At 42.8% G+C, this 23,827-nt stretch overlaps 1 protein-coding gene across 1 annotated transcript in view; it reads left to right on the top strand.

The window, feature by feature from the left end:
• Positions 1 to 23,827, top strand: part of LOC112985226 (AGBL carboxypeptidase 4) — a 588,669-nt gene that overhangs the window by 354,436 nt on the left and 210,406 nt on the right. Inside the window, exon 4 of the mRNA XM_064516411.1 lies at positions 5,112 to 5,201. Within this exon, the coding sequence (XP_064372481.1) occupies positions 5,112 to 5,201 (90 nt within the window). The remainder of the gene's footprint in view (positions 1 to 5,111; positions 5,202 to 23,827) is intronic.

Genomic DNA, 23,827 nt, shown 5'->3' with positions numbered 1-23,827 from the left:
GTTTGGATTTGATTTGCTAAAGCAGTTTAATGTGGTAGAGACCTGGTAGTCAGGACAGCAACGGCATCAGTTTTAGCTTTTGACACAGACGTTACAGTTCTGCTGGACATAGGCAAGCTAAGACAGCACAGAGAAGTGTAATGCAATAGAGATCTTGTTGTTTCCTCTGTGGAGCCTTTAACTCACAGGCTTTTGAATACAAAATGCTGGCAACAGCCCACCTAGTACTTCAAAGTACCTACAGAAGAAAGACTGTATGGAGCTTATTTGTTTTGCCAATGGATGTACATATTTCTTGAAAATAATATGTGGATGATTTAAATCAAGTTATTTGGGGGGGGGGTGGTTTTAGGGTGAAGCATTTCTATTTCTTCTGATTAGGGCCTTCTGGTCTTCTATGGATGGGGTGAAATGTGGGTGTGGAGAAAGGCAAGTTTCTCCCAGTGTCCTGGCCAGACTTCAGTCCTCTTGGCAAAAGAGTGGAATCCACTTTTGTGTTCTCCTGCATGGGCACCAGTTGAAGACTCTGAGGTAGACTTCTGCGGTCAGATTTACTCCTTCTTTGTACTCCAACAGCATTAGTGATAACTTGTAAACTTACATCGTTACCATACCAAGGCCGCAAAATTGAAAGAAACCACAAATCTGCAGTATCTCTGCAGATGTCTTAGAAAGTCTGTTTCTGATCTGACATGGTAGTAGGAAAGATCCCTAATGTTGAGCAAAATTCTACCTTGGTTCTGTTAGTGTTTCATTCTGGTAGTGAAGTTTTGATCCCATATATTTAATATTTCTGCATAAAATTCTAGATGCTTACTATTAAGATACTGCATACAAATAGAGTAGTTTCCAAGTTTTTTATAGTAGCATAAAAGTAAAAATAGAATGAAAAGGGCTATGTGAATTTGCTGTGTTCCCACAAAGGTTTACATTTTGATCTGGCTGTATTTTTTAGCAGAAAATGTTTTCTGAGGGGCTGTCTTAGTGGCACTAGTGAAATGGGTAACCAAGAGTGGCAATTGCTGATCCCACATGAGAGCCTGGAGTGTGTTGCTGGTGAGATGACTGTAAGTGGTTGGCCTGTACCTACAGCATTAGAGGAGAAGGAACATGCACTGAGGGCCAAAGGATGCAAGGTGCCGATGTTATCGCTGTTGTGGTAACTTTAGAGCCAGAACAGATACTGAGGTTGTGTTGTTTACTTTGACTAGTGCCTATAGATCTACGCAGGTTTGGCCGAGGGGATTCTTCTCCGCAGCGGAGTGATGGGATGGTGGTGGCTGAGTAGTGGGCTATGAGGGCACAATGTGCAGTGGAAGATTGCTTAGGCCCCAGCTGAATTGTTAAGCCAAGGCCTTCAGAGGGGAAAGAAAATGTTTGGTTCAGTCTTCAGGATACTTGCTGGAAGGGGGGGAGGGGGGAAAGAATCCTGGAAATCTATAGATTGCTTCTCTTCCAGAACTCAGCAAATATTCATCAATTTTTTTTAATGCTTTTAAGATGCAGTGCTATGGCAGTTGGAGTGGTAGACAGTACCAAAACAGACTCTTGTTCTCTGTGTTTCCAGAATTGGAGAAGATGTGGCTAAATGCAGCATGCTTTTCTGTAGTTTTGCTCAAGTGCTTTTGGCATCTACTGAGCAAAGCTATACACTTCTAATCTTTTTTATTTAAATTTTGATTGATCTTTTCAATCCTGAAGTAGAAAACAAGATGCATTTGCAATCTAAGATTTAAATTAAAATGTGAGATGATGTCCTGTTGTTGTTGCTGTATCCAGTACCAGTAAAGAAAAGAGTATGAAGCATCATTTGTTTTACCCTGAATATTGTAGCCTGATGGTAGTTATCCTTTTCTGTCTGTCTGTGTTTTTTAGGCTGTACCTAACTACTGAGAGCGAGAGGACAATACCGTTGCTGTTTGGACTAAGAATATTTAGAAGTGTGTGCATGTGTATATTAGCCATTCTTTTTATTACAGATTATTATGGAGAATAAGACAGATATGCAAGGCTGAACATATGATTTCCAAAAATACCAGTGGCATGTCTGGATAGGCTGGTGATAACGTGACAATGTTGGGTATGGGTTCGGGCAAGGAACCTAATCTGTAAATAAGGCATGCCCTGTACAAACTGGATACAAACTTTCCATCTCAAATTCTTAGGTGTTATGATATTTAGTATAAACTAAACTTTGGTCCAGTCACTGCTCTTTGCTCCCTGGCAGCTTGGATTGTGGGAAGCAATTGCACCTTGTCCTGTGGGTAGGCTGATGGGCATCCATGCTGCCTCATGTGTTCCCTGTTTAGCAGCATTTTTAGAATACTTGTATTATGATAGAAACAGACCAATGGACGCTGACTGCTCGGCTGTCCGTTCAGCTTCTTCCCATGTGCTTGCTGAACCTTGATGGCTCTAGGAAGTATTTAGGCAGGGACTTTTACCTCCCAAAGCAACTTTTACCAGATTTACCTGCATTTAAAAGACACCGCTGAATCTTCTAGGCTTTCCAAGTTACGTTAAAGGTATATGTTTTTTTCAAAATGTTAACAGGAACATTTACAAAAATGTTTGTTTTCTTTGTAGATGTACCTATTCTGATATCTGAACACTGAAAATCACTGAAAAATATTGACAGACTCACTATTTCATCCAGCCCAAATACCAGAAAGCATTGCACATGTGCAGAGGCATACATGCAGTGTGTTCCTTTATGTTTCTGGATGGATAATGCAAGATACTACTTAAAACAAAGAAAAAGATTTATAGAGATACTCTTTGACTTGACAAACCGGGAGAAAATACATCTGCTACCTGAAGATGGCCAACCATCTATACCTGTGTTTACTCTGAGCGCTGTTCATCTAGGAGCCTGTGTACTGTGGAGCGATCTGTTCAGTACACAGTTGCGTACTGGTACTCTGTAGCGTGTGTACGGGGGTGGAAAGTGATGCTTCTGAGACTGTAGGCCTAGGCAGAGTGAAGTTGCTTGGTACTGCGCCCAGGGTGGTAATTTGGTGCTCTTCAATCCCCCGAGGAAACAGCTAAGGATGGTCCCAGTTTGCACCCACTGTCGCATCTTCCAGTGATTCAGAGCAGCTTTGCACTGGGCCCTAAATAGGGAAAGCTCTTTCCAACTCCAGAGGAGGATGAGCTGACTAATGATTTCAATAACTGTTATGAAGGGTAAAGCATAAGTAACAAAAATGTCATAATAAAAAAGCTTGTCTTCCCTCTAGAAGTTTTCCAAACCTATTCCAACTCCAAATGGTGGCAGTCACGTTGCTGAGCATCACTTTTGTGCTGAACCTCTGTCCCTTTAATGATAATGCTCTGTTTTTCCAAGAAAGAAGAAAATTCTTCTGCTGTTGCAGAAGTGATCCCAGGCTTCTCCTTTTGCTCATTAAACCTGGCTTGCTGATTTATCTTCTTCCTCCCACATTACTCAATGTTAATGCAAATGATGGGGGGGGGGGGGGCATTAACTTCTAGCTGATGGTGTTGTGCTCCTTTTTTCTGCCTCCCACTTTTCTTCTGCAGACAGAATTGACCCCACCAGCTGCTGGGTTTGTCAGAGACATTCTTTCTTGTATTTCTGTGCCTCTGGGGCTCAAAAACACCAGAGAGAACTTCAGCTAGCCTATGAAAGAGCAAATGAATGGCTGAGTTGCAGAGTGAGCAGCTGTAGGACATTTAAAGAGGCTAAGGAAATAAATAATAATAATAAAACAAAAAAGGGAGACCTGCCGAGATCTGTTGTCCAGTTGCCTTCTGAGAAGAACCAAAAATGTATTGATTATTCCTGTGCTGCTGTTAGGTGTGATCTGCCATTGGGGGTGCTGAGCATTTTTAAGAATCAGGAAATTAAAAAAATAATTTCGGCATAGTCTCAGGGACCCCAAATATCTTTGAAAATAAAAATCTTTCTTTGGGTAGGTATGTAACGCATGTATCTAATTAGAGGGAAAAAAAAAAAAAAACAGCTTAGATTTCATTTCCAGTCTCCTTTCAGTATAAAAACTTTCTATTTCACAGCAAAGACTTAAACTCTTTCTGGCAATTGGGTCCTGCTGTGTTTAGTATTATCCCTGCTGTGTGTGTGTTCAGATCTAGATGAGATGTCTAACTGAGGTCCTGACCTCATATGGTCTTTAAAATTCTCAGGACTCATGTTGAAAGGGCATAATTTTTATTTCCTGTTTGTTAAATACTGTCATTGCACAAACAGAAAAAATATCCTGCTTGACCCATGCAGTTTACAGCGATTTACAGCTAAGGCAAGAGGCCAAAGTAGTGTGGTTTGAATATTGGGGGATTAACCCATGTTAAATTCAGCATAGAGTTAGGATCTAAGTCTCCCTTCCACCTATCTGTAATCTGAAGTGAATCTGGCACATTTTCAGCCCCTCCCAGGAAAAGGTTGCCTAGTTTCCATGCTCCACCACTGAGATCTTTGCTTTTTAATGTAGCAGGGCAAGTTATTTCCTTAGCATGTTTCATGCATTTGTTACTTCTCCTCACTTTTAATCCTGATCCGTTTTGCCTACTTTTTTGGTTTTGAATATCTCTTTCAGCCAGGGCAGATGCAGTCCCAAATAGTAAGGAGAGAAAAAAGAACCCCCCAAAACCCCCAGAGCAGAGCCCGCACTAATAAATGTCATTTGTTAGCGCTTTACCTTTGTGTGCCACTGCTTAAGGCTCGTATCAAGTGTAATGCAGGGTGCAATTGGCTGTGCGACGTGAGTGGACCCCCGCTGTTCTTCCTGTCGCCCCAGGGGGACATTTATCACGAGTGAGAGAGCAATTACAGTGCAGTTAAATTCACTGTAGTAAATCCTGGTTTTTAAAAAGAGCTAACTTTGTTGTTGCAGGTTTGGCTGCGTGTCATTAGTTTTGCCACCCTTGTGCAGTCTGCCGTATGGCGTGGTACGGGGACCCAGTGACGCTGCCGCCTTTAATTATAGATTGTGCTTATTTATAATGTATGACCAATTTTAATAAAAGGATATGCTTTAATATTAATGGACCTTTGTGTCCTACATATGGGACCCAGTTTAAGGATCTTTATCTCTCTCTCTCCCTCTGTCCCCCGCCACCCCCCTCTGCTGCAGCGAACCTGCGTCCGGGTGCTGAACAGAAAGTGGTGTTCATCACTGCACGAGTCCATCCTGGGGAAACTCCGTCCTCCTTCGTGTGCCAAGGTGAGTGCCTCAACCTAACAGTTTTGTAACAAAATGGAAATGACGAATACGGTGAGATCTGGTTTCCTATGGATCCGCTTGTTGGGTTTGCGTAACTTCGTGGGTCTGGCAGAAGGCTGAGTTCGCACGACAGCTTTTTCCACAGTGAGGATGTTAGCAGAATTTATCCCCTCTACCCAGCTGTGTGTTTTCACAAAGGCAGTAGAAATATATTTTCTCTGAGTCTTCTGAATATTTGTTAAATTTTGTAGAAATTGGACAACGAGCTCTGAAGTTATTGAGGAAGAACTGACAGTCTTAACATGCACGCGTGCAGTGTGGCCACATGTGGCTCCTTTCCTTAGGAAAACAGGCCGGAAAAGCTCTGGAAGTGGTGCTCTTAGTACACAACAAGTAAAATAAGTACTTATCTTCAGCATCTTTCTCACTGTGAAGCAGTGACCCTAGTTCTCCAGTTTAATTCTCTGTTTCTCTGAAGCTGCTGCTTTGAGGAACACAGATCCCAGTGTGTGACAGCTGTTCTCTGCACAAAGCATTCCTGCTAAAAATAGAAAGCAAATTGCCCAGCTCATATTTATAAAGAGTTGTAAATCTCCAGCTTGTGGGTACAAATAAATGAATAATCCTGCGATGTGTTCATATAACTTCATTGTATAGGTCTGAAATATTGTACTTACGGTATGTGACTTTCTGTGGTGGTAAATTGTTGATGGTGTAAATCAACATAACTTCCCTGAAGCCAAGGGAATGTGCTAATTTACTACATCAGCTTGGATCTGGCCCTGCCTAGCCAATGAGTTGCATCAATCACAGCTTATGCAGGGCTTATTACACTGGCTGCTTGTAATGCCACAGATTGATTTGTGACTGGTCCTGTTGGTAGCTAAAGGCCTCGGTGGGGAAAGGCTGGCAGAGCTTCATGGCCTTCTCTGTGCGTCTTGTCCTGGCAAGGTCTTGCGCCTGGCATCTCCCTGAAGCAAAAGGTCAGCAGCTGTCACTCTGGCCATCGGAGCCCCAGGGGCTTATGGACCATGAGCATCTCCTTGCAGGCCCATGTCGTAAGGAAGGTAAAAACCCTTGCTTTAATAAAACAACATCTCAGACTGCGAGCAGGAAAACTCAGCGAGTTTCCCATCTCCTATGGTGGCTTAGTCAATGCAGGGCATTATAGTACACATGGTGTTTGTTAATGAATATGGATTTTTAATTGGATGCTTTGATCCTGTTCGTGGCTGCTGGCATAGCCCTGTGAAATGAGCGCTGAGGTATGCTGCTGAGGTGGTACTTTGTAAATGACTTTTTTTTCCTTTTTTTTTTTTTTTTTTGGATAAGGGAGGGTTTATTCAAAAGAGACGAAAAAAAGGAAATGTGAAAAAGTGGGTGGCATATTTAGCCTGACAAAAGGAGTGAATGAAAGTCATGCTCTGATCGTCTCTGAGAAACTTTGTGTTTCGTAAAAAGACTTAAAACAAAAAGAGAGGGGAAAAATCAGAAAAAAGAAAAAGGAGGGCTCAGTCTTGGAGAAGCACATCAGAAACTTGCTGTGACTGCAGTTGTAATGCACGCTTGACTTGTCTGGAAATGCACAGATCCGAAGGCACAGAACTCTGCTGTGCACTGGGCCATCTACCCAGCGCAGATGAAGCTGCCTTGTGTGTATAATTAGTGTCAAGACATGTAGAAATGGCACATGTTTCAAGGCCATTGCTGTGTTGTTTCTAGCATTGCCAAATGTGAAATTGGGTGCTTGCTCCATCTTTGGAAACTTTCGTGAGGGAAGGTTGAAAGGAGGGATGAAAAAGATCACTTTGGCAGTAAAGTGAGGGCACAATACGGAATTGTATTTTGGGAGTCTTGGGAAGCATTTGGGCAGAGTTGGATGTTGCAGATTTCATATCCAAATGGAAGTTCAATGAGTATGAAACATGTCAGGATTTTGTAAAGTGTGTGTGTGGTCAAGCAATTTCTTCTGGATTGTTTGCAGTGATTATGCTCACCACCTGAAGTCTTAAGATATGGAAGCTAATCCCAGAGATTCCCCAGGTGTATGCAGCATCTCGTATATGGAAGAGCAGAACTGTGACTGCCTAGGCTGGGAGAACTGGCCAGTCGAGGAATCAATCATGAGTTATGAGCTTTCTTTTTTGTTTTTCTATTCTTCAATGGATTTTGGATTTCATTCAGTCCAGGGTCTGTCTTCTGTTTTAAGGCTCTACCCTCATGCCTAGCTCCTTACTCTTCTTTTTAGCTGTCTTTGGACTAGCCAAGTCTCTTCCTGCCCTCTTTGACCTGCTTTCTGCTGAGGATTTATAGCTACATATAGCTATATAACTAGCACGAACATCTGGTGGCTTGACACAGGCCCTCTATTGTATCTTCCATTTTGATTAGGCAAGATACTCTGAGAAGAAAGTTAGCTAGCCTTGATCCACCAGTATATACTTGGTCCTGACCATTCATTCTCTATCTTACCACAGGTGAGATCTAATCAAGAATCTTTATGGTCTTTTCCCAGAAACGCACAAGGGCCATTCCTCACTTGGAGTTGTATTGTTTCTGTCTCATCCTTGTTCATATTCCACTATAAAGAACCCACTTAAAACTGAGTTTTGGATATAAATACTTCTTATTCTTGCAGATGTGCAAGTATTGTAGGCTTCGATGCACACCTCTGTCTCTTTAGAGCTGTGAAGTGCTAGCAACAGTGCAGCCAGACCTCACTAGACTCATTAGGTATCTTATCCAGCAGTTAAAAACAAGTGCTATAATATTTCACATGTGGTGCAGCTGCTGAGCTGTAGCTGCCTTCCTTAAAAGGCAGACAAAACCCCAAAGGGCCTCTTCATAGAAAGATGGATGAAGAACCTTTTGTTTCTGTTTTGGACTTTTAAGTGTTATTACCACGCTTCAGGTTAGCCTTTTTAGGATGGTTTTTTTTGCTAGTTCTTAACTGCTTGTTGTGAAGTTCAGGGTCAGAGATGGAGAGTTAGTCACCAGGGAGTATATTCACACCGGGGTGTATATTCGCGTGAGTATCCTTTACATCCGAAGGTATCATGGTGCTCTACTCCTTGGGCTTGATGGTCATCATTAGCACTGATGCTTGTTTTGTGTTTGGGCATGATAAGTGTAGGGTCTAGAATGAAGGTGACTCTATTGTTTTTGGTTTGCTCTTATAGACCATTTTCTAGCAGTGACTAGAGTCACTGCTGCTCCTGGAGGACTTTTTAATGTAACATAAACCAATGAGAGTTCATTTTACAATGCAAATTCATTTCTCATGAACTGTTTAAACAAGAATTACACATTTCTAAGTGGTCTTTCTGAAGTTGCGGTTTTGGATTTTTCTCTTTTTAGACATTTTTCCTCACTTAAAAACAGTATTTTTATTTAAGAAAATGTGTGCTATTTTCTCTCTTTCTTCCACATTGTGTTATTAAGGCAAATAACTTATTAACTCTTACAAATAGGGTCAGATGTTAGATAACATGTAGGTATATATGTATGTGTGCGTATGTGTAAAATAAAATCCACCTGCAAGTTCTTACCCTCTAAAAACTGATGTTTAGCTAACTTTTCCAAGGCTTGGATTTCATCTTATTGCCAAGTTCTGGCAATAAGAGTAAGTATTTTCCAGTATTTTTAGTCTTACGTGCCTGTCTTTGGCTACTAGTGGTGGTTTTGTTCTTTTTTGTTTTTTGTTTTGTTGTTTTTTTGGGAGGGGGATTGTTTTTTGGTTGTACTTTGCATTATTTTGCTTTGTGGAACATGGCAAATGCCCCTCATTATTCATGCACAATGAAGGGTTGTGGAAGACATCTGGTGACCAGCATGTTTACCTTTCTCCTGCATGCTTTGGCTTTTCCCAGCAGTCAGCAATTGCAAACTATAGCATGTCTAGATGTACTTATACATGTAGTTTTCTCACAGACTTCGCATGTTGCGTTAATAGGCTATCGCTATTTGTCTTTTTTGTAGCACCGTTGCCCGTGTGACATCTACCACACCATCTAAATCCAAAAATACAATTATGTACCCTAAGCATTTTGCTTTAATATAGTCTGCCAGGCTGGGAGCCCAGAACGGAAGAGCCAGTGCAAGAGAGAGGGAGAAGGATCCTACAGCTGTGTTTGCAGATGCTGAGCATCTTGTGCTAAGTGCAATTTGACCTGAAGCTGACCTTGAAGCTTATGGGCTGAATAGGGAACAGCCATTAAGAAGAAAATATAAGGAAAACAGGCACCTGGGACTCTTATCCATAAGAATTGGAGCAAAAATGATTTTTCAATCAATCTCTTTTCATTACAGCTGTTTAAATGAATGCCCCCTCTTGCTTCACCTTAAATCAAATTATATGAAATGAAAAACCAAGCTACACAGAGCAATGTCTTTTGGTTTTCTGTTAACGTTCTTGATCCGTGTTAACCCACACCTTCTTGCCAACAGAGGGCAGAAAAAAATCTAAAAGTTTTGGTGCAAATTTTGATGATAAATTTAAAGAATGAGGTGGAAGTGGCCAGGCTCTACTGCACAAAGACAAGTCTCCTGCCAGCTGTCTCATGAGCACTGCTGTTGTACAGTCACTCACTGGGCAAGTGGATAGTTGAACTTGCTCTTCACATGACTTAAGGTGCTCTCTTTCTCCCTCCAAGTGCTATGAAAGATTTTACTCCCAGAGAGATTTGAAGGTGGCCTCTTGAAAGTGGTGGCAGTTCTCTGGTTCACTTCATAGAGACAGTGCCTTCAAATCGGCCCTGTAGGATCCCTGAAGGAATTAGTAATAGAGGGAAGTTGCTACAACCAGATGGGATCTCCCCAACCCCCCCCCCCCCCCCATGGAAAAGGTATGTGTGAGGGAAGTCATTTTCAAACTTGTTGCTCCTCCTGCAAAGGAATTGCAGCCTTTATTTTATTATGAAGAAAAGGAGGAATAAACACTGTCTGGGTTAAAAGCTGCTTTGCTGCTTCCTTCACTAAACATAGATCTTTGAGCATTAGGACAAGAGCAAATGCAGCTAATGAAGCCTTTACATGTGAAAAAGACCCTTCTGAAGTAGCAGAGGTGATGACCTTACTTAGCTGTTTCCAGGGGAAGAATTTCTCCTAAAGAAATGAAACAGAGTTCTGCAGGCATTGGTGTAGGATGCTTCTGTAACAAACGCTGTACTGCAGAAAACACCAAGTCTAGAAATTGCCCGTTGTCATGATGGGGGACCCTCAGAACCTCCCCCCCCCCCGGTGTTCTCTGCTGGACTTCACATCAGACTGAATTTGCATTTGAATAAATGCACGGATTGCATCTGTTGTCACCTTGTTTCTAGCTACTTCATCTGTTGTGTTCTTCCTTCTAGCAAGCCAAATCTTTAGTGCACAGGTGTATTTCCTACCACAGGAGGAAACAAAATAGGATTCCACATAGTGTGGATTTTATTCACACAAGTTTGTCTTATATATACTACTGTAAGATCTTAGTTCTGTCTTTCCTACCAAATGGAAGAGATTGGAAGCAAACCCTTGTACTCTCCTGGCTACTTTTAGAGTGGAAGAAGGAAACACTTCCATGTATATCAAGGCTTAGCTTCTGATTTGGCTTTGGATGCAAGAGGGTGCTCTGACTTGGCCATGCAGCAGGTCTGCATGTCCTCTCTGGTGTAGACATGCCCTTTGTGGGGGCATTGCCAGTGTGTGTTTGTGGGCCTTAGTTCTCCTAATACCGAAGAGAACTGAGCTAAACCAAAGTTCTACTTTCAGGAAACTTTATACTCCCTTGGCACCCCAAAGGTACAAAAGTGACCAGTTTCTCTTCCCTTTGAATATTTACTGTACCCTTTGCACACCTCCCCTTGCAGCTGCAGCCCATAGGAAAAGGCATCTGCCCTTGCGCGGTTTGTGTGTTCCACCCAGAGGTGGCTGCTCGTGTTCAAAGCAAGGAGCTAAATCTTTATGTAAAATGAATGGTTCTGCATGCACAAGATAAAATACTGTGGGGCAGGAGAGGATGGGAACACTGTCCTTCTGTTCGTTTAGCCACAACTTAGCACTTGCAGGCGGAGCAGGAACATGGTGAACAGAAGCTGCAGTTTATAGTTTCTTGTATAGGGGTTCAAGAAACCAAATGATGAGAAGCAGACAAAGAATTCAACAGCCCAACCATAAAATGAGCTGCAGGGTTTTCTTAAAGTTGTTAGACTGCATTCATCCTTCTTGCTAAGATTTTTTTTTTCTTTTTAAGTGCACAGCTCCTAAGCTTTAATACAAAGGGAAACACACTCTCCTTGATTTCTAAAGGAGAATGAAAAACAGTATTGTCTGTCCCTTGTAAATCTCCTGGATGGGATTTCAGTGTGAAGTATCCCATGAGAGAGAGAGAGGTTGTTCTGAGAATATAAAACATCCATATTGGAGTAATGGAAATAAAAGCTCCTCTTAAAATTATGTTGATGTAAATAGACCATTAGAAGAATTTCTTCTACCCAAAGTGACACAAGCTGTTGCAAGACATCACACATTTTCAGTCATATCACTGTGGTGTCAGGCAGGTATGAGAAACTACAGAGCTGGTTTCCTGAGCTTGAGGTAATTTTTAATGAGGTTAAATCTCTCTAGCTATATAGTAATGTGTTTCTCTCTTACTGGGTACGCTTTCTGAATATGCTAAGGAAGTCCTGCACAGAAAAGGAGGAGTGATAATGCCAGGCGAGTGGTAGGCCTGAGCAGTTGCTGACAGCCGTGGTCTGCTAAGGGAAGAAATAATCCACAGCATTTGTGACTATTTAATGTGTAGTACAGCCCCAGAAAGCCAGGCTGCCCCAGAGGGAGGAGTTGGGGAGTCTGGGCAGAAGGCTGTTGTGTGGTTAAGGGGAAGAGAGCTGAGAGACCTTTTCCTACCAACAGCAGAAGTTGCTGTCACACTTCTTCCATTCCTCCTGCTACTGAGGACTGGAAGATCAAACTCACCAGATCTCTCCCGCCAAGCCTAGCCCTGCGCGCCAGCCTCGTGCCTTCAGTAGGAGGGATGGATCAGTTCGAACTCCTCATCCGTGGGACAAGGTCAGCTTTGCCTACACAGCTAAGAAATGTCAAGTAGCTTTATTTGATTCAGTTTTCCCTTTGCCCAGGGCAGGCCTTTGACTACCTCTGCTTAACTAATCCCCTTTACAATAGTCGGAGAACTAAAGGAGCCCTTGGTCTTCAAGAAAGAATTGAAAAAAAGCTTCACTATTCAACATAAGGCAAATTTGTTCTGTCTCTGGGCGGGATTGCCCAATTAATCTATAAAACATACTGGTTTTGCAGTGTTTCTTGACTGCTCATACTTTTGAATAACATTAGCTTAAAGATCATTTCCTTCCAGCCCTAACCGGTCTGCCACTAAGGCACAGCACATCATCTTTGTAACAGCACACTGACACTTCACTGGTGTTTGAGGATGGGAAAGAGCTGAACTTAGGGCCACTTGACTTTCCCGAGCATGGCCTGTTCCCCCCCACCCCGCCCAGAAACTGTAATCCAGGTAGATTTTGTTTATGCAGGTCTTCCCAGTTATCGATAGTCCTCGTAGATGAGGACTGTTTTCTGTGCACGTTGCTCTTTATGTGCATGGGCAGTAAGTCCTGCATGTTCAAGGAGTGGTGGATGTATTACGCCCGTGCAACACAGCTTCTCTGGGCCTGACTGGGAGAGCAGGCCGAGTGGAAGTGCTGGCTAGATGCAGTGCTCATGGCATTGCCAGCTGAGTCTGTGGCTGTGCAGCAGTCCACCTGGCCAAGAACAGGTTTCTCCAAGGGAGTGGACTTTGCATGTATGGGTCAAACACTGCCCGAGTGCCTGCTGCTAGGAGGGGAATCCCAGATGGAAGTCTTGAAGTCCTGCCCCTGTTGGAGCTGGACTAGGGCATGAATATACAAAAATAAGACCAGAGCTGTAAAGGTCACAGGAAGTTGGGGGTTGACCTTAGATCCCATTTGCATGGCTCTGTTGTTAATGAAAAAGGGACGGATCCTAGTATGTGACCATCGCTGATTCTGAGGAATCCGCGGGGTGAGTGGAAGCCCTTTCTGCAAGCGCAGCAGTGTGTGAGATTCGTACTGATCAAGCTGCAGGTGTTGTGGTGGTGTGTCAGGTTTCACAATTAGGAACCTCTTCTAGTTTTTATACTTTTCTTTAAGCCTTTTCCATTCTCCTTCAATAGTGTCCCAGCTCTTCCTCACAACCGATATTAATCTTGCTGGTCTATTGTTTACGGCTTTGTCTTCTGACCCTTTGTTCTTTGCCTGCCCTGGCTCGGTTCAGCTGAATTGATTTTTTTTGTTTTCATTTTGTTTTCAGTTCTTTTGTCTCTGAGGTGCCCTGCACTTGCCTTCCTGCTCCTATTGCATTGCTATAGCTGCTGCTCTCGGGAGCCAGCATTCATGTGTGACTAGGACTTGGCTTCTGGAAACTTTTCTTTGACACAAGGGCACCTGGGTGAAATTTTTCCACTATCCCTGCACAGATTGCTCACGTGCTCTGTGTCTGCCTGATGCAAGGTATTGTGTACAAGTTTATAGAAGGCATGGCTCCTTGACTTCTGCATCTGACAGAGGGAAGGGCCTAAAACTCATTTGGAGGGCAAGAAGAGGAGACTTGTGATGAAAGTAAACTTCAGCTGTGAAGAATGGCCCTTCAGAGGCTTTCTTTGCTCTTTCGGTACAGTCCTGCTTCTTCCGACTCAGAGGACTGAGAGGAGAGGTAACAGGGCACGTGCCACTGCCAAAAGGGAACACAAATGCTTTACCAGTCCTGCTTGCTTTTAGCTAGCAAGAAATGTAGGCACAAATTTATTTGCTTTGACCCTAATGCTTGAGCAAGCTTTTATTAAATACCTTGTAGACAGGAAGTAGAGCGTAGATCTGGGACAGTGTTAAACGATGGCATGGCTCCTTTCAAAAGTCACCCTCCCCAGGAAGGTTTATTCTGTAGAGTGACAAATATGGCCCTTAAGTGACATTTTCAAGACATGCCCTGGAGTGCCCAGTTCAAGGGTCAGGTAACATATTACTTCTCTAGCAAATTATGATGCATTGCTGATGTCCACGCTCTGATTTGGCGGTTACAGTTTTAGTCTCTGCTGCTGCTAACTGTAGAAGATCATTAGAGATGGTTAAAAAAAAAAGATTGTTTTGTAATTTTTTTTAAATGCCACAGTTTTTCAAAGAGAATGTTTTATTTACTTGAAATATTTTACAAACCCACTTTTATTCTTTGCTCATTTTCCCTTCCTCTTTTTTTCTTCTTCTCTTCCTCCCCACCTTTTTTGTCACTATACCACTGAGGGATGAAAGATGAGAGGCTGAAAAAAGGAGATGACAATCAAAGAGCAATATCTATTTCAGTGCTCAGAGTTAAAAAGGGAGGGGAGAAAAAGTCTGTGGGACTTCTTATGACAAAAAGCTTCCACTTCAAAAATTTCTGGGCAGTGGTACAGCCTGTAGGCAAATTATTACAAAGCTGGACACTGACTTTGTCAAACATAAACTAGGTCTTTGGCTGATTGAAGACCAGATGTAGTACAAGCAACAACAGCAGGGCAAGTTCTCATTTTCCATGGCTTCCACCTGCCCAAAAGGAGCCACTTCTAGGATCAATGAGAAATTGGAGTCCTTGTGATTATTAAACCTCTGTTGCTTTGATAGCTTTTTTAGGGCACTAATCTCCATTGTGCCAATCCCCTTACAAGTGCCTGGTGTCATGACAGCAGTGTGAGAATGGGAGGATGCTAATTCCCTGGCCCAGAACAAGCCATTCGGACTCATCTGACCTTTAACCATTGTCCATCAAATGAGGGAGTCTGTGGCAGAATCAAGAGTGGAGCTGCAAAATGCCATGAGCCAGCCTTCTCCCAAGTATGATGTCTTCTAAGTTGGGTCTGTCTTTTACTCTGTATTTTCCTGGGTCGGAACTGTGATGCCACTAGCTCACTGCAGGCAAGTTGCCTGCCCTGCCTTGGGGACAGCATCAGGGAAGTGACTGTCAGTCAGGAAGTGTGTCAGTCTGGGATCTTGGGACCTGATGTGTCCAGTAACATGCTTTCCTTTGCCCTCCCTTCTGAGGTCTGTATCTTTTATGCAACAAAAGGGGCTGTTCATTAAAGTTAGATGTCTTCTTGTGGTAAAGATGTTAAAATTCAATCTGACTATTCAAGGTAGAAGTTACACAGTCTTGGCTCATGGTGATATGTGAACTCTGATTTTTTCCTCCTCATGGCAATGTTCCTAATGGCCAAGGATATGAGGGAAATAGCACCTTGACATTAGCTTATGTGGTCACAGTGCTGCCAGAGTCTAAACCCATTGCTGCAAAGTGCTTGGAGAGAGTGTCTGTCTGAGGGCTTGCCTGCACTTGAGAGTTCATTTGCATTTGAGGCAGGCTGTGAATGTAGAGTGCAGTAGATTATTTCTTGAGCAATTCTTATTTTGGAACAAGAGCACCTTATTCCTGCTTAGGTTAATATGCTTCAGAGTAGATTCTGCAATAAGGCTGTCTCCAAACAGAATTTCTTTTTTTCTTCTCCTTCTCTTCTAAAACAGCAACAGCCCCACTCCATGCTTAGAGGATCCCTGAAAGTTATATCTTGCTAACTTCCTCTCCTGTGCTCTTTAGATGGAAACATGTACTTTATACCCTCCTGGAGAATTTTACCTGTTTACAAGCAGAGATGTCAGTTGCTTGTGGCTGCCATACTCACATGAGAACTGTTTGCTCACTCAATATTCCCTCTTCAGTGCTAATTACCATCACCTTTAGGATCTCTAATGCAGCTCCATTTTCACAGCAAGATTTTCTCTGGATGGGAGGTGGGGGCTTACAAGATATTCTGCTGCTTAGCAGCCCAGAGCACATTTTTACTGACAGGGGGTGTCCCTAATTTATTTCTGTGGAGCTAATTCTTGCTGGGATGCCTACCTTATAAATAAAAAACAGGCCCACCTCCACTTGTGAGGGGCAGAGCTGAGCAGTTGAAATGGTTTTTTGTTTTTTGTTTTTTTTCTTGCTCATGTAGAGACAGTGGGGTTTTTTTAGGTGCTTTTTGTTTTGGGGGATTTTTTTTGAGAAAAGAAAAAAGCTTTCCTGTGCTGGAACCCAGTAGAAGTAGCTACCCAGCAAGTCCCCTCCAGCAGCACTAGAAGCAACTTCCAGATATACAACTTTCATCTCAAATTCAAGGGGAGAAAATTCAGATGCAGCCAGCATTTTCTTGGCTATCGAATCTTCCCAGAGGATTATGTTTTTGTTTAATGAATCATTCCTCCTCTTTCTTATCCAGTCTGGTCAGCTCATGAGTCACCCAGAGCAGTCCAGGTGTTGCATATAGTCCCTGCTTTCACTGTCTTCCAAGACTGAAGTCTCTGACTTTGCTGTGCAAACGGACTTCTATGTTTCATTTCAGTTTTGACTGTTCTTTGAGGATGATCAGAGCCGCTCAGCTTCCACCACCAACTTGTATCCAGGGGAAATGGAAACAGAGCTACTTTTCTCTCAAGTGCTGTTGGTTTTGCTCATGTGGTGCTTTGGATGTCTTTTTGAGGTGCAAATCCAGAGCAGGCAGAGAGCTCACACTAGCTTCAGGGAGAAGGTGGCTATCTCTAGGGTAGAACAAGACAACTGACAGCTGAGGTCACCTTTCTCATGACCAGCAGGCAGTTGCAGAGGAGAGCAAAGTAGCTCTTTATTGAATTAACAGGACTCATTTTCTCAGGTTTTGGCATATGATGGTTGTCTGTTTTAGAAGTGCTACTTTAACAGGTGACACCAGCATTGCATAATGTGCATGGGCTTTGCTGTGCCCCACTATACTCCAGGAGGCTTACAAGTGACTTTGAGTGGGAACAGGTGAGCTGGGCTGCCTCACACCCATTTAGTTGATTTGAATGGAAGGATAGAAAAATCCTATAAAAGTGAAGCAGTATAAACTGCAAACCTAGTAAAGTGGAAATCAATGAAGCAGTCAAAAGGTGCTATTATAGCTGGCTCAGTGCAAGTTTTCACATATCAACAGTAACAGAAAGCGACTACTTTGCTTGTCCCCATAGGGGGAATGAGGGCAAATAATTGTACAGGTTTCTTATAGGGGCAGGCTGTCAGCTGCCATTTTGAGGAGCTGGGGAAGACAGGCATGGAGCATTTTCATACATGAGTGGTAAAGTACCAGCTCTAGTAGAGGATAGCACCTGGGGTTCACTTCTGAGGGGTGAATGACCTGGTATATGTGCTGGCTTCTCTTATCAGTTAAGTGGGCTAAACTTCTGAGCTAGAGTACTTGAACATGTAATGTGGGCTTCTCCGTGATTTCTTGTCGGTTCAGATTCCCAGGTCATTCTGAATCCCACATGTGTTGTATCCTCTTAAGAGAGGCCCAGAGTGTTTGGGTACCAAAGGGCAAATGAGGGCACCTTCTTCCCTGTGTGCTCTTTGCTGCTTTCCATGTGTGCATGTGTTCTGCTTGCAACTAAGGATCCCCTAAGGGATAAACATGTGAAACAGTGCGTACAAGTTTAGGCATGGTATGTTGGACCAAGAGTTTGACTTGCCTAGTAGACCACTTGTGATAGTGGCCAATAGCAAGTGGCTGTTATTAAAGATCAAGGGAAGGAAATGGAGATGCTCCATTTCCAATATACTCTTACAGCATACTGTGGCTGAAGAAAACTGGAAAGGATCATTTTGAATGACTGACCTTCTGCAGTGTGCCTCAGGTCTCTGTATCACACAGCTTTGTGTGCCTGCTTGGTTCATACTATTAGTTGTAGTATGAACCATTAGTTCATACTATTGCTCCTGGGTCTCTGCTTGACTGAGCAATGCCTCTGCAGATGTTGGAAACCATTTTTAGGATGTGTTTAAAAATACATATTTTTCATTTCTTTCCTGGCATTATTTATGCAATGCCTTTTTTCTTTTTCATTGTATATTAGATTTTCCTATGTAAATGTATTCTGTCTCCTTCCAGAGAAATCTACCTTTTGCCCTCTTGGTTTATAGCGCATATTTTGCTTTGGTTGATCCACCCATCTTAAGACTTTCAGTACCTCTTACTGCTACTACAGTTAATGCTGTAAGATTCAAAGAGCATAGTCTGGCTGCTTGTTTGTGCTTACTGAATATGCAAAATTGCACGATATGACAAGCCCCAGAGGGAGGCACTAGATAAAACTAGCCCATCCTTCCATTTCTGCTGCCCACCTTTGTTAAACGAAGCACACTGAGATGCCCACAGATTCCTGGTCCTCAGAGAGAGGCACTGCTGCTGAACGTTGAAAAGGTAACTTTGGATATTGAGAGAGCTCAGAGTTCCTGGTGAGATGATTTGGCAAAAGGCTTGAAAGGGGAAGCATCATTGTCTTTGGCTATTTCTTGCAGTCCAGCAACTTTTAGTGGTCTCCCAAATAGAAAAAAGTCTGCCCAGTGCCCTCTGGGTCCATAAGAGAGGTTCCCCTCCCCCCTCCCCCCCCCATACCATTTCTAAAGCTCTGCTGGGAATCTTTTCTCTGGTGCAGGCATTTCCTTTGCACTTGTGGTGCAGTCTCTTTGGTGGTCCTGGAAGCGTCTCTGACCTCCACGTGCCCAGTGCCCAGTTCGAGGGGAAGAGAACAGTCTTCCACCCCTCGGTGAGCTCAGTCTGATCCTGGGTGGAGCAGCAATATGGTAGTAACCCATATTCTTTCTTCCTGCAAGACACTTAGCTTGGAACAGAAAACTGAGGAATGAAGTGATTTGTTGTTGTTTTCTTCCTCTTTGCTAGTGCTGTGCAAGCTGTTGGCATACAGCTGAAACTCCCATTCGGGGCCACAGTGAAAAGGCTGATGTTTTGTTAGTTGATAAATATAGTAGGAAACAACACAAAGATGCCCGAGTTAATTCTGCCAAAGAACATGCCTGCTTAGTTCTGATTCATGTACTCAGGATCCTTCTACTTGTGTTTGTGCATGCGCATATGTGGTTTTTTTTTTCTTTCCCTCGCCATCAAGCCACATTTCTGGGTTGTGACCCTCTTGTCTTACAGATTGAGGAAGGCAAGAGGATCTGCTGCATATTTGTGTTCCAATCTAAGGCTTAAATTTTAGTTGTATTTAACATTGGTTAATTCTCTAAAAATTGAGGGCCATAATCCAGCAAATTTTGTAGTGTTGTCTGGAGGACTCACACTCATGGGGAAGACAGACTTTGAATAATAATGACCAAACAAGTCATCTTCTGAAGCAACATCTTTAGAATGATCCTGATAAATCCCAAGTAATTCATTAATAAAAGGAGATCATCAGATCCCTGTAGTGTTTCCCCAAGAGCCCTTTTGCTTCTTCCCAGGAGGAAAAGAGAGACATCATCCAGGGGGTGTTAGCAGAATCATTGTGATGCAAAGAGAACTCCAAGCTCCTTACAGCATATTAGGAAAATTAAAGAAAACAAAGCCAACAAACAAAGCCACCCACTCAGTCTGTGCTGTGCACTGAATTTATGAACCCTTCGGGCAATCCTGCAGCAGCTGTATACTGCTGCCGATACATCCTTCCTTTGACAGCCTGACACGTTCTTTCAAGTCAATTCCACAGCTCTTTGCTGTTGCGCCAGTTCTACTGGAGAATTTTATGACTGCCCTTAGGGTGTGGGGGAGATTAGTTTGTAGTTAAGCAAGCCACATCAGCCATCAGGGTAATTACGTGGCTGAGGTATGGGCTTATCGCTGCAGAGGTCAGGAAACAATCTGCTCCCCTATGTTCAGTCCTGCACTTTGTACTAGACAATGCAGCCTTGGCCTCATTCTATTCACCTACCCCGCTCCAATTTTTTGAAGTTAGCAGGGATCACGTTGCTGTAAGGAAGAGGAGAGTTGCATACCATGAAATAATGGAAGAGATTAACCTGATGTACCACCTGCACTCACAGTGAGTCCTGAGTGTTGCTGGAGAAAGCATACTACTCCCGTGTGTCCAGGGCTGCAGTGGGATGAGGTGAATGGTGCCACTGATATCCTGCCATTTGTTTAATCAAGTGTGCCAGCAGCCTGCTGCTGCCACGAACCCCCAAGTTTGTAGTTGTTGAGAATGTGGCTATTTCCTGGTTCCATGTCTTTTTTAAAGCCTGAAAAAACCCATAACCCAAAATAAATTGCATTAAAATGGGTCCTGAGGCCATAATTTGCTGGTTTGAACAAATGAGTTAAAGATTCAAACTATTAAGTTCCAGGGTCTCTGTTAAAACACTGCCAAAGCATCAGAGGGCAAATCTTGGGGCATGACAGAAGACTGTTTTATCAGAACAACATTACATAAATAGGAACTAGAGGACGGTAGTGTTTTGCAATGAGACAATTCTTGTGGTCTTGTCTCATCATCTCCTAAGTTTTGTTTACTGATTTTATTCTCCAGGCAGGACCAGGTGCTGATAAGAGTAAAGTATCTGGAGAGCTTTCAAAGTAGGAACTAGACTTGTTCTACCAAAATGCTTAATTGACTCTCTTGTGTTTGAAAACGTCAACAGATAAAAATTAAATGCTACTTTTTACCCTTCCAGGGTGATCATGTGAGGTGCCGAGCACCACCTCCTGTTTGTGGAACACATTTAGTGCTTCTTGATTTTTCCTTTTTTTGCAGGAAAAAAAGAGACAGTAGAGCTGAGAGTACTCAAGCCTGCAGTTCTGAAGTCACCAGCAATTCTGGTTGTCTCCATTACCTCAAAGTTTCCCATCTTGGCCTCTGCAGACCTGGTTTTTAGGAAGTGCTAATCTTTGGGATAGGGAGGAAGGGAAAGGTCTGTCAATGGCATAGATCTCCTCTAGTGGCAACCGAGTGATATTAGAAAAGTTTCAGAGTTTGCTCAATACCTAGCAAACCTTTTTTTTTCTTGACACTTGCCATGTTTCCAAGTGCAGCCAGCACTAGTGGGCTTGAAGAGTATGTTTGAAAAATGCATCTGCTGGTTTTGGCCCCAAAGATGCTAGCTTTGCTGCCCTGCAAATCTGGCTGTTGCTATCTCAAGTTGAATGTGCTAAAATAGCAGACTCTTGTAGCAGCCTGCCAGAAACCAGCTAGAGACGAAGATCAGGCATTCGGGCTCATGGTCCCACATCCTGGACACTGGAAATGACAATTTTAATTATGTTTTACTGGCAATATATACATATATGTATCTTTTCAGTACTAAATCAGGATATTGTACTGTGGCCCAAGACCAGCAGTCAGTCACATATCCTCCAAAGCAGATGTGAATTTGCTTATGAGGGAAGAGCCACAGCTCATAAAAATACATAGGAAATCCCAAACACTCATCACTCATCAACTTTTTGCACTGAATTGATTCTACTTTGCTATTGCCAGTTTGTGGCTGACTCAGTTTCACCCATATGTTTCTCCGTGTGGTCTTGCTGTTTGAAACACAGCCAGAGCACCAAGGCTTGGGATGTGGCTGGAATTTTGGAGTTCTGATGCGATGTTTGCATGGCCTAAATGTAGACACCCAGCAAAAAGAGTGGGATAGTCAATGCACACTGAAGTTAGGTGGTATGAGGGAGCTGCCTTTGTGTGAAAACAAACCATATCAGTGTGCATGCTTGCATCTCTTTCAAGTAAGTAAAAAATTTGTAGGTTATTTCCCATCCTGGTCTCTCTCATCCATTTTTAATCAAGGGACTCCACTTAAGTGGACAAGAAAGTCTGGCTAGTGGCATTGTGTGGTTCATTGTATTACCCAGTAGTCCTAGGATGTTTCACTATGGCAAGATGTCCCCAAATCCACCTTGAACTTGCAATCTTGATGTCCTATGGTGCTGTAATGGCAAAAACATCTTCTGTATCCATATAATGGTGTGAGAAGGCTTTTTTTAAAAAAAAAAAAAAAAAAAAAAAAAAAAAACTTAGTGTTCTGGAAAGCAGCTAAAATATTTGGGTCCCAGCATAGCCTGAGTCTTGTTTAATTGTAGAACTGTGAAATAGTAATGTGATTGCTACTTGCTGTCTTCACTATGATCTGCTGATCTTCAGACGTGCCTGCCACTCAGCTGTGATCTTCCAGTAGAGATTTCTGTCCCTGCAGTTGGAGGACTGCATGCAATGGCCTTTGAGGGAGTGCAAACCTGGAGTAGGGGTGGAGGTGAGGGGTTGGGATGCCCTGACTCAGGTCAGCCGCTGGCAGAGGAGTATTTCTCTCTTTTGCTGACAGAACCTGTTTGGGAGGCTCTTGACTATCGCCACCTCTCACTTCCTTCAGATGGTTCAGTGTTTCAGCCACACTGAATGGTATATTATTATTTGTGGGGCACCATGCTAAGTGAGGGAGAGAGGGAGGGAGAGGTCAGGAACAATAATTTTTTAACGTTCTTTAAACCAATTACTGTCTGTGCTTACAAAGCACATTAAAACTCAAGTTAAAATCCATAGTGCCTTGCTCTGCCATCTTAAGCATTTGATGCTAGTCATTATCAATTCCTTTGCATGCAGCCCGTACAGCAGAAGCACAGTTTACTCTGGAGCTGACATTAGCACTGTTTCACTGGGCTGGCAAAATGCAGTGAGCTAGTGCATTCCCAGGGAGACTGGCTGTTTTCCATTTATTTCACTGCTCTGGAAACAGGCCTAGCTGTAATGGCCTAACGTATCTTAAAACAGGAAAATTACTAATTCAAGTCAGTGAGCATATTTTCATTTTAAAAGAGTAACAAATTAAATAAACTCCCTGCATTTTGCATTTGAGACCTCAGTGTTTCATCTGCTGTAATCTAATTCATCCATTCATTTCCTGCACATTCATTTTATCCCATTATTTGAGATTTCCTTTGCTTTTAATCCTGTGTTTTGAAGAGACATAGAGTTACAGCAGAGAATAGATGAGAGAGGAATGGTAAATAAATGAAAAAATATGCCATAATATAGCTTGATGTTCTCCTAATCAATCTGCTTATCACAGCTGAATCCTTGAAGTCAGGCAAGCAACTCTTTTGTCTCTTGTTGATTAAAACTTTAAAAAATATGTGAGATGGGGCCAAATGTACAAGTCTACCAGGAACTTAACTGTTATTATGGGTTTTGCGATAGCAGTGATGGTTGCTGATAAAAAGCAACTTCTGAGATGATCCCAGTCACCTAAAGACTTCTTGGGTTGCTTTTAACCAACTGCACTTGAGCAATGTGATCTTATTTAAAACTGAAGTGTTTACTTGTCTAGTTGGGGACAAACTGTTCCACAATCAAAAAAGTCCCATCATTCCAGGAGGATCGATCAGCCGTTCTCTTCATCTATGAGTTAGATGAACCTTAATCAGGAACGCGTCTGGTTCAGCTATCGAGTTCTTCCTAACACCCATCTCACCTGCCCACGTTGGTTCCTGTCTTGCCACGGGTGATTACATTTTTCAGCAGACTGTCTCCCTTGAGAGCTTCATGCCCATTGGAAGCATTGGTAACTTCTCTGTATTTTCTAAGAACTTAATTGTTTTTCATGACGTGGTACCCTCAGGTCTGTGCAGGCCCCCTCTGAACCTGTCCTCGGGGAAAGTTAAAGGAAATTTTGAGCATCAGCCTAGAGGAGGTATGAGGCCCAGGGACTGCACTAAAAGGTAGATTCTGATGAATGCTTACTAATGCCTTTGTGCATTG

The sequence above is a fragment of the Dromaius novaehollandiae genome, chromosome 8 (genome assembly GCF_036370855.1).
Source record: "Dromaius novaehollandiae isolate bDroNov1 chromosome 8, bDroNov1.hap1, whole genome shotgun sequence".
NCBI lineage: Eukaryota > Metazoa > Chordata > Aves > Casuariiformes > Dromaiidae > Dromaius > Dromaius novaehollandiae.
The sequence above is the reverse complement of the archived record's forward strand: the minus strand, read 5'-3'. Positions and strand labels throughout refer to the sequence as shown.